Genomic DNA, 13,361 nt, shown 5'->3' on the forward strand with positions numbered 1-13,361 from the left:
TCAAGAATCTGTCGCTTCAACCTATATTAAATATTGCAAAAAAATATTACTGCAATATTTGTGTGCTATCTGGGCATGATCTGATGAAATCCGCGCAGTTTTAAAACTTACTGAAGTTTTGTTAACTGGCCGATGTATCTTTAATACTCTGTAGAAATTGTAAAAAGTTTATAAGCTTTGTGGTTTTTGAGTTAGAAATGTGTTCGTTGTTGCGTAATCTGTAGAGCGATTTTTTCGCGCCGGAATGTTCCAATTCCAGATCAAAAGCATTAATAAATGCACTCATAATCAATTGAAACCCAAAATTCCTCATTGGAAACTTAAGACGTTTGGATAGTTTCATGTGGATTTTAAGGACCTGAAACGCATCAACTTCTCAAGTATGCTCAAGTACATATTTACCACTCTAAATAAGTACTTAATGTTCGCAGATAATTAATGGCACTTGTTGCTTATCGCATTCCGAAAATTTCCATTATTTGTGCAAACATTGGGACCATGCTGACAACCATGAAATCAGCTATTGAGTGATGGATTAGCTTCAGATAATTTCTTGTATTAAGCACGAAGAATTCATTATTTTGAAGCGAAAACTACAAACTGTATTTGCCTATTTAAATGAGAACAGCGTTAAACTCTGAGGAGAAGAGAGTTTGGGTTGTAATTAACATTTGAAGTTAGAAAGGGTCATATCTCCGAAAAGGTTGGGAATATCGGATCAGTCAATATGACCTTTTTAATAGCCCTTCTCGAGAACTATGATTCATCTAGTGGATTTAATCAGGAATTTCTGACCTCCAAAGAGGTAGAAGCAAAAGTGTGAAGTCTGAAGGCTCTTGACGCTTGCAACACCCTATATCTCAGAAACTGTTGACAATATCAGATTAGTCATAAGAACCTTTTCGATAGCTCTTGCGATCATTAGCAATGGCTAACCTACGAGATAAAAGCAAAAACAAGGAAACGTAAAAATGTAAGCAATTTATAAAATTGGCAGACGCTGTATAGTGCATATTTTGGATGCACGCGGAACAACATAATATGAAAGCCGCTACAAAAATCTAGCAAAATTACCTGCTTCCATGGATAAAACATCCGAATGGCAACCGTCCAATTTTAAGTAATCCACACCCCAGTCGGCAAAAGTTTGAGCATCCAATTTCAGGTACTCAATACTGCCCGGATAACCTGCGCACGTTTTAGTCCCATAGTCTGCGTAAATGCCGAATTTCAACCCTTTTGCATGAACCTACCAAAAACAGTTTTGCATTAGAAACCTTCCAATGGTGCAAGCAGACCGGTCCCGACTCCATTCCTTTGTAAATGCCACTAGGTTCCCATGGATACAGCGCTGTTTTTAAGCGTCCATTGGCCGTAGTTGGGACAGGACAATTTGCACCATCGTTCTAGTCGGGGTATAAAACTTACATAATCTGATAGAGCTTTGATTCCACTGGGAAATCGTAGAGGATCGGGCTGAAGCCGGCTGTTATTGTCGCGCTCTTTGCTTGCCCAGCAATCGTCGATAATCACATACTCATAACCGGCGCTCTTGAACCCATCGGCCACCATATGATCGGCCATATCGCGAAATAATTGCTCACTATAAAAAACCATTAAGAATGGGATCTTTTTGGGAGCCCAAGAAGTCAAATCTTACCTGATGCAGTCATTGGGGTAAGCGTGGCAGTCAGTGACGCATCGGAATCTTTGCCAGTGCATCCAGCCCATGGGTGGAGTTAGAGCCAGGCCGTTGTCCAGGGCCTGGATATGTGCTACTGATACCAAAAGTACAGCGAAAATTGCCCAGGCGGTTCCCATTTTGGACCCAATTGCAATCAAAGCTTCAGCCCGAATACATAAAGCGGTGATCATTTGCAAGTCCACCGATCCTTGATTCTGCTTGCTCAAGCCTAAAGTAGGCCTAGATTAGTTCGATGAATTATTCAAGCCTGACCAGATAGGACATTTGCGGTTGCGGCAAGAATGGCATGGCATTCAAGAACATAGTTTGTGCATTCGGGAACTCGAAGCGCAAACTTACCACTCAGTCTGCCAGTCTGCTTACCGCTATTCGCTAAAAATGCATCAAAATCTACGTTAAACTACATAAACTACAGCCAACAAGTCGGCGTTGTTGCTTTCAAGTGCAAATGACTTCTTGATCTTGGTATCAGTAACCGGTCAACACACTGGTTGCGTCATGTCCATACGTGGCTAAATAGACGCTCCAAGCTTTGATGTTGATAGGCATTAATTGTATGCATAGTTTGGTTATTTAAGAGCTTAAAGAAAAGGCAGATTTTGTAGTCAAGAAATGTTACTTATAGGCCAACCGTTTTCCCGGCAAGTTCGCGTTTAAAGCCTACTATCGAATCATCGGCATTTATCAAGAAGAGTTGACGCCCTGTTTACCATTTCAACCTGAAAACAGGCATTTATTTCTTAATTCACCGAACAATTATATAGTATAGTAGGCCCAATTGCCACAAGTATGTGACGGCTTGCAGGCCTACAAGCAGAACTTTGTCGGTTGTACATGAATGTTCTGCGCTGACTTTCACTGTCTGAGGATCGTTTAACTGTTAATTACAATTATATAATTATATTACAACAAGAAGGATACTAACTGACAATATACAGGGTGATTTAACAGTACTGTCACACGCTTTAAGAGAGGATTGTCCGCCAGTCGCGTGCCTACTGACGCAACATTCAATATTTTTGAAGAAAAAACAATGCTACGCCACTGATTTAGCAAACAATTGATTTGATTTCTTTATTGCTTGTTGAATGTCAGACAGAAAAGATCTCTTGAGTTTGATTTGAAATGATTACTTTCGTTCAAACTTCGATAAATGCAGGCAAAAGTTTTTCGAAAAATCACGCTTGCACCCGTCGATTTTTATACAAGTATACACAACAAAAACACACATAAAATGTTCGTAATGATGTGTGACTCAAAAAAATGTGTCGATGTGTGCATGTTTTATATTACAGCAATAAAGATACTGGCCTCAGTTAAAGTGCGAAAATACATTTAGCTAGTGGCCGGCAGGGTTGTTATTCATTTGCTGGTAAAAAGTCTTCAAATTATGCTTGTAGACAAGTCGGTCAATTCATTAGCTCCACGGGTGTAATCAGCAAGAGAACCGCACCTGTAACGAAATCAAGCTATTGAGAACCCAATGCAATATTTTCATCAGGGGTACCTGTTGGGGGCACTCGAACCGTAATATTGACACTCCCCAAATGCACACTGCGTTTTTGGCCATCAATATCCGCAAAAACGTCCTAAAAGCGCAACCAAATGCATTTCCGCCAGCATTTTCTAGCTAATTTCATTTACCACTATATGGTATTCTCTGTCACCGTCCAGAAAATCTATTAAAGGAATCTCGTAGCGATAGGGGTAACCGTCTACTCGGGTGCTGACCACGCCCAAAGCCACCCCGTTTCCACTCAAGGACTTCCTCCACAGCAGAATGTCACTAATCTATAGGGAGAACTCAAATAAGATTCTCCTATTTTGAGCACTTACGTTAGACACCAGTTCTCCAGGAATCCCCAATGGGTCCTGATTGATCCTGATCGCATTCCTGTTGAGCAGAATGTTCTTAAATCGGGGTTTAACCGTGTCCAGGTCCACGGACATGATCAAAGGCGCCGCCATTATGGACCAGATGGTCATTTGCGCTTTGGACTGCTCCAGGCTGAGCCCAAAGTTCCCGATTATCAACTAAAAATGGCACAAAAGTGAGATTTTCAAAGGACTGGGACAGTGGCAAAAGAATACCATGTCTGGATCGTTCCAGTGCCCAGGACCGGCAAACTGCCTCAAATAGTCCTGATTGTCGCTGAACCACTGGAAAATATCGCTTACGGATTCCCAGGAATCGTCAATATCGTCGTAGTTTCTCCAAAGGTTGCAAATGTCCACTGCTCTGGAGTAATTCGTCTGCAACAAAGACATTAGAGAAAATTTGCGTGCTTTTGAGCGGTTTTTTAAGACCTACATCCAACTGTTCGTAAGCAGGAAAGCTGCAGGAGAACACAATGGGGCGTCCAGTTTCGTTCAAATACCTGGACATTTTGGCGTAGCCTGCAAAGTGGGTTTAGAGTAAAACGCAAAAACTGACTCGATTTTTCACCTTCTTCCATTCCGGCGGTCGATGCGTAGCATCCATCGAGTTTCAAATAGTCGATGCCCCATTCCGCAAATGTTTCAGCATCCAGTTGCAAGTGGTCAATACTTCCAGGATACCCTCCACATGTTAGCGTACCATAATCTCCATAGATGCCCATTTTTAGACCCAAATTGTGCACCTGAAAGGATTTAACTGCCAGTATCTTCTGCCTGATGAAGGCCTATGGATGATCTACAGAAAATCTTCTGTAGAAGCTTAAGGAAGGAAACTGGTGTCTACTTTAGAAGGTTTTTTCCTCTTTCAAAGCAGATTATTATGGATGACTTCTGCTAAAGACAACTAACAGTTTCACTTGCTCGAGACTTACATATTCTGCCAGAGGCGCAATTCCGTTTGGAAATCGATCTGGATCAGCCCGTAGCCGATTGTCGGCATCTCGTTGCTTATCCGCCCAGCAATCATCGATGATAATGTACTCGTATCCAGCCTCCAAGTAGCCGTCGCTGGCCAATCGGTCGGCCGTTCGCTTGAATAGGGCTTCGCTGGAAATTGTCTTAGCTGAGGGAGCCAAGCTCCAGTGGAGGGCCCCAAAGAGCATTTTCCAACACCTACCTAATGCATTCATCTGGATACAAGTCGCAATCGACGAGACACCGAAATCGCTCCCAGCTCAGCCACCCCATTGGCGGCGTTAGGGCAAGTCCATTATCCAGCCCCCAAACTTGTTGTATCAAGCCGAATGAAATTAGGAGAGTCAGACTTTTCATAATAATGAACTAAAGCGCAGTGCAAATCGGACTGTTTTTTCATGGCCTTTATACATAAAACAGTACTTGGACGATAAAAAAACAATCGGTACTTGGAAAACTAGGTAAATCTCGCTCTTATCTACGTACACATACCTAAGGAGATATAGAGTGATGTTTTGTTTGCTTTTTATTAGCAAAAAATGATGAGTTGCTGTGTTCATTTGAGTCGTGAGAATCAAATGACTTATTTTATTTGCAGCAGGCAAAAAAACATGTTTGCCTAACAATTGTTTGACGATTGATAAGCCCCCAGTAACTGCCTGTTTAACTGGCATTGAAGTGCTTGGAAAATATAAAAATGAAGTGAAGCTGCGAAATATACGAGTGATTGAACACAAACACTGGAGAACTTACTTAGCTAGTTTCATTTTGGGAAGGGCTTTGAAACAGAATTTCCAGGAAGCTAATTAAAAGAGCTGCTGGACTACGTACTGTTTTATTTCCTTTAAGTAGCGAAATAAGGATGTTTGGTGTTCATTTGAGTCGTGAGGACCTTTGGGGAAACGCATTGAAAGCGCTCGAAAAAAATGAGCGAAGAAATCAAAGTCAAAAGTACAAGAATATAAATATATTCCTAGATCAAACAGCTTTGCTCCCGGCTTTGGTCGATGAAACATTCGCCTTGTCATATTGCACTTTAGTTAATGTCCATGGGACACAATTGTCGTTCGCCCTCATGCAGCAGAATCATCATGGATTTGTACAACAAATAGGCACCAAACAGCTTCTTTTGGCGGTTAGGCCACGAGGCCGCCACCCCGTAAAACTCGCCCGATTTGATGTTGGTCAAGTTCTCCAGCTTGAGGGCGCTGATCATGGCCGCCTCCCTTGTGTAGGCTTCCACTGGGATCACATTCTGGAACACATGGAGGCAAACGACGCCGCAATCGCCCTTCCACACGTCAATGATGCGCTGCAGCTTGCGATTGGTGGTCTCCAGCTGTCCCTTCTTCCACAGGTTCACTGCGTCGTAGAGGTGCTGGTAGGGGCGCGATCTTTTGCCCTTGCCCACGTAGAAGATGGCAGATAGAAACGTTTGCCACTGATCTAAAGGTGATAGAGTGCCGGCTCTGTCGGGCAGGTTGTTGGTGATGCGCGGATCCAACAGCAGGTAGGTGAAGTTGGATTTGTTGGTGCCTTCTCGCCATTTTATCGTCGGTGCGGAGCTGTGGAACTGCCGCACCACGTCTTCTTCTAGACGCTTCAGCGCCGCGTCGTCGGACCAGTTCATGTTTTTCATCGTTTTCTCCAATTCCAGGGAGTAAACTGAAAAACGGAATTGATGTTAGATGACGAGTGGCCCATAAGAAAACACTCACGCTGGTTGACCTGCTTGAGCAAGCGGAATCTTTGGACAATTGTAAAAAACATGATAAAAAAATCTAGAGTAGACGATGACAAAAACGTCAGTTAGAAAAAGCTTGAAGGCGGATGTCCATCAAGATTGGCACTCAAGTAGTGTACTTGCCTCTTTTATTGTTTTGAGGTCCACTCAGTCGCAGTTCAGATGAGGGGTTTTTCCTCATATGGTGCAGCTTCTTCAAGTAGACCCGTTTAGTGGTGGAGGTTATCGGGCCGGGTTCGTACCCCAACACAATCAACTCCTTCTTAAGCATTTTGGCATCGTAGTCGAAATTCGGCGGCAACGAGGACAATGTCGATGACACGTTCGAACTTGCACTTTTGGTGAATTCACTGCAAAGACAAATCAGATTTTATTTATTTATAATGAAAGTGAAGAACATTATTATAGTCCAAGGACAGTACACGACTCTTTGCAGATGATACAATCGTTATGGCCCAAGCGGAGGAGTTGAACTTGGAGAATACCTAAAGAAAAGACCGGCAGGCCGGAGTTTGGCATTTATTTCTTCAGGAACTAGCAAAGTGGGAAATTCGCTTTTGTGTGTCTTTTGTGGGGCAGAGTCTGTTTTATGGTGTTTTTAGGTCAAGATGTTTCTTATATGAAAATCCTTCAATTTCAAACTTACCTAGGAGCCTTCATAAGTCGCTTTTCATACAACACAACATCTTCATCCATGTCCACATACTTGTACACTTCGGACACACTGACGAAACTAGTCTCGCTCGCTCCAGTATCCGATTGTTTCGGATCAGACGCGATCACGTCCAATCTGATGTCGCTCAGATCGTCGGTGATCTCGAAAATGTTCTTCTCCAACGAGATAATACTGTTATGGGAACACGTGAAGTAGTCGCTGTTCTTTTCATGGACGGCTGTCCGCTCTTTCGAGCTGTTCAGCTTCCGGGACTGGTTCGAGTCCAGCAAGCTCTGGATCGTGACCACGCCACTTTCCCCCGAATATTCCTTCAATTGCGAAATGCTATAGGCGTCAGTGTAGTGGGAATCGTCCAGATCAGTGGGGGATGCTGAGTTCCGATTTGGCTGCCCTTTGGGGGTCTTTGCCGTCTGGCATCTGCTGGATTTACTTCGCTTTTTTCTGTACACCTGCCAAATTGGAGTCAATTAGTTTTTCCATTGAAGTAGAAAGTGAGGAAGGTTTTATTAAACGGGAATATATGTTGACATCAGAAGTTTGTTGAACTGTGAACTGTGAATGTTCTAATAGATTTTTAGGAAAAATACTAAAAATGGCAGATAGACCATAGTGAAATGTGTGTCCGTTAATTTGGCTTTAGGATTAAATTTAAAATACTTGAATAATCATTGAAACATTTCCAAAACATCGTCTCAAGTGTCTCCCCGTTGTTGGTTTTCAGAAGTTTGAAGAAAAAATGCTGGGTTGCAAAGGGCTTCTGATGTTTAAAAGCTGATATTTCAAAAACGGTTGAAAATATCTGAGTAATCAATGAAACCTTTCGAAAACGGCGACGCAAGTGCCTTTCCCCATTTGTGATTTTTCAAACGGGATGCCAAGATTCAGGACGCGGTTGATCTTGGCATCGTTGCAATGGCTCTTTATTTCAATGGTGACACTCAATGATGAATGACAGACAATGCAGTTTTGATTCTAAACAACCTGTCACTGTCATGTCAAAGTCATGCTCTGAGTGTGGCGAAGTGACAGTCAAATTGTCAATTGCGCTCTTGACGAAAGCGCAACTGAAAAGCTGAGATCGTTCGTATCAATTCAACTCACCTTCCGAAAATTGATAAATCGCGCATCATAACGCTTCGACTCGTCGCAATCGGACTCCATTAAGGAATTGTCGGAGCACTCGAAAGTCGAGTCACTACCCAAGCTTCTGGCGATACTTTCGATCAGGTCGCTGTTGCTGCTGCTGTCGCTGGCCAGTTGTTTCTGTTCGCTGACCCAGTTCAGAATGTACTCCGTGGGGTTCGTTTGGGGCAGCGACGGCAAGCGATCCGCTAGCTGAATAATACTGGTGTTGGCCGGTTCCTCCATGTATTCGCCAATTTGAACCCCATTGCTTACGAGGATTTTCTCTGGAAAAACGAATTCGAGCCCATTAAACCCAACATCCTTGGCCTTATCAGGCTGTTGGACTAAAGTCCTATTTATAAATAGTCGATAAACAAATCGCTCGTAATGAATATAGTAAATAAATCGATTCATTGTTGCGAGGCGATTTAATTAGCGCGATTAACCAAGACAATTAGTAGATTAATCGCGTTCAATTAATAATGGTCAATGTGGCCTTTGCTTTTGCCTTCCATCTATATCCATATGACAGATGCGGTTTGAAACGTCAATGGGAAAAGTGACAGGCCAGCAACGACGTGATTTTGCTGCGACAGATGAACTCATGTTGACCTCCCGAGTTTTATGGCCTAAATAATTTTTTTAGGCGCCGATTTATCAGCAACAATCACGTTAAGAACAAATGAGCGGTCGTGATCCGAACCTAACTACCATGGGGTTGCGAAATATTATAAATATTAATAGACATTTAATTCAATTTAATTAATTTTACTTGAGCTGAACATTAACCCCAATAGGCGTGGCGATTGCGACCTGCAAGCAGGAATGCCAGCCTTGAAATCGACGTGACCGAGACATGAGCAATGTTTACCAACAAACGTGACTAAACCGAACCGTGGATAGATGATGCAACTGCTGATCATCATTACGAGACGGTCAAATGATGAAATCAAAACCAACTATTAAGTCGGATTTCCTGCACTGTGCACATCTGGATGTTTTGTCACAGTTTTTGGGCAACAGAGGTCAAGTTGGCGTGGTGCGCAATTACAAAGTGTGCAAGTTTCATTTTACATCACATCTATATAGTAGCCCCCAAAAGGAAAACGCACAACGGCAACCGTGCATGCATACATTTCATGTATGATGACAGATATGTCAGCGCATTTGTGGTTAGTTCTTCACTTGCGCTCTTCAAAATTTCAACAGTTTCAACGCTCTTCAATCAGTTTTGAATCGGACAAAAACAACCACCATGGAAAACCGTTCAAAGGTTTCGTGCAGTTTCCCTGAACTTAAAGTTTTGAAGGAACGTCCGCCTACGACTAATTTTGTTTAAATACGCTTTTGTCACCAGAAAAACTGAAGGAACGTTGTTTCAAGCAACGTTACAGCTTCTATCTCAATTCCGCTTGCACTCTTAACTCAGAGTTCCAGTTTGCTTAAGCAGGATTTGCAGATCATGTCCATGTTTATTCTTCTGCGCTTCCATTGAGTTCCTAATGTTCTGCTAATACCGCACACAATTAAATGCATGCAACTCGATGCGCTAACATAACCCTTTCTGAGTCCATGTTCTGATCCCATTCATTCGTATAGTAGCTTTCTGACTATACCAGAAGATCGACATTCCGATATGTTTGGAAGTGTTTGATGAATTACCTGGCGCAATGATGACTGAGTCGTCAGCATATCTCGTTCAAAAAATTGGATTTGAAGGCGTGGCCTGGACTACTGCGGGGTCACTGACCAGATAGACTATCTTCTTGCAAAACCATCAAATTGATTATTTCAATCGACCGAATAAACGAGGTTCGACGTCGTCTGGCGTCCGCGATCAAAACAAGATTTTTGATAAAAATCCCCATTTAGACCATCAATTAATTTCAATTGAGCAATGTGGATAATTCTTACCAAATTTATGTTCTACGCGTGTTTTATCCAGAGACTCCTCTGAGCAGCCAGAAAAGGAGTTTTCTGATCCGTACTCACTTGACGCTTCCTGCCACAACATCCAGAGACGCGCCTGTTCTTTTTCATAGCTATACATAGCTTTCGTACCAGTAACACCACTTCTCTTTATCTATGACCTAAATTTTCGCCTAAACTGAATTCGTCTTCACATGGTCAGATTTTAACAAGTGCCAAGGTTTCGCGGAACTCAAACCCCAGATGACCGGTTGTTTCAGGTAAATAAATGGTATTGGGTCGTTTATCGTCTTCTGCTTCAGGTCCATTGGGTTTTAAGTCGCAATCTTTCTGTCCCTTGGAAATGATTAAGACGGTCAAGCAATCAAAATGTAATTAGCGTTAGAAAAACAGTTTTTTTCCGCTAAAGTGTTATCGCCGCCAAGGATGGCGCCCAAGGATCCCTGATAAGAACGTGCAGCATGTGAAATTGACCCCAAATATGCTTATTAGCCGTTCATGGACATTAAAATCCGGGGAATGTATGTAACGAAGAAAACTGGAAAATCGGATAATCCGCTAAAGGTTTTCCTGGCTTGGCAATGGAAATATTTTTTGCGCAAAAATTACGGATGCTACATGTTACAAAGAGCACAAAAATGTTAAGTGAATTCCACCGACCAAATAAAAGTTCCGGTAGTTTTCGCAACCAAGACGCTTAAGAATGTACCACTTTTAGCAGAGAGAAATTTGCAAGTCTGCTCACCTAAAGCCAAAGAGTAGCGGTCACTTTCGTCCCGGTGGATGAGCTCGCTCTTATTGGGCAAATAGTCGGTGAGGAGTGAAAGACACTCAATTGATGTGTTCTCAACTGCGTACTTAAAGGCCGTCTTGCCATCCATGTCTGGCATTTCCGGGTCGCCCCCATTCCTCAACAACAAATCCAGAATCTTCGTCCTCTCCCATATGGTCGCAACATGTACGGGCGTCAGCCCATCATCATCCGATCTGAGGAGACAAAATGAAAATGGTGAGTGAAAAAGTGAAAATCTGGATCGAATGGATGATCCAGAACCTACAGGCGGGTCAACGGATCTTTTATTCCTCAATTAGTCGCGCGATTTCTCTGGAACATTCCCCTGTTTTCCTGATTAGTTTTACTTGAATATTGACGTCATTTTGGAGGATTATCATGTACGTTCGGTTGAAATCGTCTCGTGTACGGCGCCGCCAACCCGATAAGCCTTGTGAAGACTGCAAAAACATATTATGTTGCATTTGTCGCTTGTCAAGTGATGCCATTTACGACCCGTGAAGTGACTAAAAATAATCCAAAAACGAAAAACAACTTTGATGCCAACCCTCGGAGTACAGACGCGTTATCAAGTTATCGACTGACCGCCTTCACAGTTCATAGTATAGTAAACTGCGGAATATCGAACGGTTCTGGCTGAAACCGGTTACCGGCTGCAGTTGAGATAGCAGAAAATGTCATTAATTGTATAATAATTGGAGTGCGATAAACTTTATGAATGAACGTTTGACCCACAAATGGCCAAATACAAAGTTCTGATCAAATATAGGTTGTCTCAAGCTATTTGGCAGTGACGTCATTATTTGAGACGCCATATTGACATTTACTCATGACCAATTTGACACATTTTCTTTCATGTTGCGTGATTGAAAGCGTGACAGATTGTTCCCGGTGATTTACATGGTTGATTTTTATGGTTGATAAGTCATAGAAAAAGAACAATAATTGCGACACTGCGAAAAAGGATGAGATAGACTATATACTCACTTGACGTTCGGGTTGCCGCCATTTTGCAACATTAGGCTCACGATCCCCAAGGCGAAGTCCTCCGAGTGACAGCCGACAGCTAAGTGCAACGAGCATATTCCTTTGCTAGGGAGGATCAGGTTGGGATCAGCTTTCTTCTCGGTCAGAAGCGACTCGATTGACCTGCAACCAAACAGAATCAGGTCAACGACACCCTTGAATTTTCAATCGTGGTTCAATGTATTCATTTTTTAATTAAAGAAAGCTGCGTGGGATCTTCAAATTGAGCAACAAAGACCAGTAACAAGTGAAGATTTTCAGGTTAATTGCACCAATTAACCCTGGGTATATATATGTGTATAATATCCTACCGTGAGATAAGAGTTTATTATTCAGCACCCGGCTGTTTGGGTCCGGGATTTAAGTAAATGCGGGCGATTTCGAACAACACATTATTGACCAATCCAAAATTACAGACATTCTTTTAGTCATTATTATGCTCGAAGCGATAAGGGCGCCGATACACTCTAATCCTGGAATAAACGACATTAATCAGTTACGACAGATAGTCGAATAGTCGATTATCTTTCAATTGTTGCCCCATTAAGAGTAAACACGTTGACTTCCTATTAGGTTTATCTAATGAGATAAATGTCATCTACGTAAAGGATCACGTGCCATGGTACAATGGATTCTATAGGTTAAAGTGTCAAAAAACATTTTTTTTGCAAAACGTCAAAGTTGAAAGCTTTAACGATTGAAGAACACGTCAAGTTTAACTGACATTTGAAGAAGAATTTGTAGTTTCGTTAAGGTCAACAGATTTTATGTTGAGTTAAGTCAAAAGCTCATCAAAGTGTCAATGTATATGCAACTGCTTAAAAACATCACGTTTGTTAGGCATTTGAAGAACCTTTTGTAAAACGTCGTTAAAGTTGACAGTTTCTATGTAAAAAGTTAAGTCAGAAGTTCATCAAAGCGCCAATGTTTCAAAAAGTGCTTGAAAATATTAAGTCCAACTGACAATTGAACGGAAAAAACATTGCAAAACGTCGTTAAACTTGACAGCTTTTAATTTAAGAGGTTTAGCCAAAAGATCATTAGATCATCAACCAGTATAAAGTTGCGAGAAAGCATCAAAGTTCAACGGAGATTTGAAGGAAACATTGACATTGGTATTTGTAATGACGTTTAAGTTGACGTCTTTTATTATGTAAAGTAGTTGAGTCAAAAGCTGATAAAATGTCAATTTTAGCAACTTTGACTTATCAAACGTTAAACTTGACAGCTTTGATGTTGAAAAGATTAGTCGGAAGCTCATGAAAGCGTCCATATGTATAAAACTGCTTAAAAATGGCACGTTTACGGACGGTTGAACAAGCTTTTATAACGTTATAAATTGTCAATGACAAGATTGTACCATATGAGAATACAGCTAAATATCTAGGCATAACCCTCGATACAAAACTCAGGTGGAAACCACACGTCAAGAAGAAACAGGAAGAACTGAATCTGAAGTACAGAAAGATGTACTGGCTGATGGGTAGAAACTCATCTCTCACAGTGTATA

At 41.8% G+C, this 13,361-nt stretch overlaps 3 protein-coding genes across 5 annotated transcripts; all 3 read right to left on the bottom strand.

Moving 5' to 3' along the window:
- Positions 1-1,036: 1,036 nt before the first annotated feature.
- On the bottom strand, positions 1,037-2,678 carry LOC125503060 (alpha-galactosidase A-like). 2 transcript variants are annotated; one of them, XM_048662795.1, is made up of 4 exons: positions 2,069-2,678; positions 1,661-1,913; positions 1,429-1,603; positions 1,037-1,249 (listed from the first exon to the last, which is right to left on the bottom strand). In XM_048662795.1, exons 2-4 carry the CDS (start codon positions 1,873-1,875, stop codon positions 1,052-1,054), a joined length of 588 nt encoding a protein of 195 aa, XP_048518752.1. In that variant the 5' UTR covers positions 1,876-1,913; positions 2,069-2,678; the 3' UTR covers positions 1,037-1,051. The 2 variants fall into 2 exon arrangements, with proteins under 2 accessions (XP_048518752.1, XP_048518750.1); XM_048662793.1 differs by having other exon boundaries at positions 2,045-2,678.
- A 295-nt stretch (positions 2,679-2,973) lies between these two features.
- LOC125503059 (alpha-N-acetylgalactosaminidase-like) lies at positions 2,974-4,967 on the bottom strand. Its single transcript, XM_048662792.1, has 9 exons — positions 4,761-4,967; positions 4,516-4,690; positions 4,152-4,326; positions 4,017-4,102; positions 3,797-3,958; positions 3,542-3,739; positions 3,350-3,496; positions 3,213-3,294; positions 2,974-3,158 (listed from the first exon to the last, which is right to left on the bottom strand). Exons 1-9 carry the CDS (start codon positions 4,913-4,915, stop codon positions 3,115-3,117), a joined length of 1,224 nt encoding a protein of 407 aa, XP_048518749.1. The 5' UTR covers positions 4,916-4,967; the 3' UTR covers positions 2,974-3,114.
- A 543-nt stretch (positions 4,968-5,510) lies between these two features.
- On the bottom strand, positions 5,511-12,264 carry LOC125503058 (ankyrin repeat and LEM domain-containing protein 1-like). Of its 2 annotated transcripts, XM_048662791.1 has the most exons (8): positions 12,163-12,263; positions 11,813-11,974; positions 11,091-11,265; positions 10,778-11,019; positions 8,080-8,387; positions 6,949-7,427; positions 6,426-6,652; positions 5,511-6,223 (listed from the first exon to the last, which is right to left on the bottom strand). In XM_048662791.1, the coding sequence occupies exons 4-8, from the start codon at positions 10,920-10,922 to the stop codon at positions 5,595-5,597; spliced, it is 1,788 nt and encodes a 595-aa protein (XP_048518748.1). In that variant the 5' UTR covers positions 10,923-11,019; positions 11,091-11,265; positions 11,813-11,974; positions 12,163-12,263; the 3' UTR covers positions 5,511-5,594. The 2 variants fall into 2 exon arrangements, with proteins under 2 accessions (XP_048518748.1, XP_048518747.1); XM_048662790.1 differs by lacking the exon at positions 11,091-11,265 and having other exon boundaries at positions 12,163-12,264.
- Between the last annotated feature and the right edge of the window lie 1,097 nt (positions 12,265-13,361).

The sequence above is a fragment of the Dendroctonus ponderosae genome, unplaced genomic scaffold (genome assembly GCF_020466585.1).
Source record: "Dendroctonus ponderosae isolate FM_Combo_2020 unplaced genomic scaffold, Dpon_F_20191213v2 Dpon_F_20191213_119, whole genome shotgun sequence".
Lineage (NCBI taxonomy): Eukaryota > Metazoa > Arthropoda > Insecta > Coleoptera > Curculionidae > Dendroctonus > Dendroctonus ponderosae.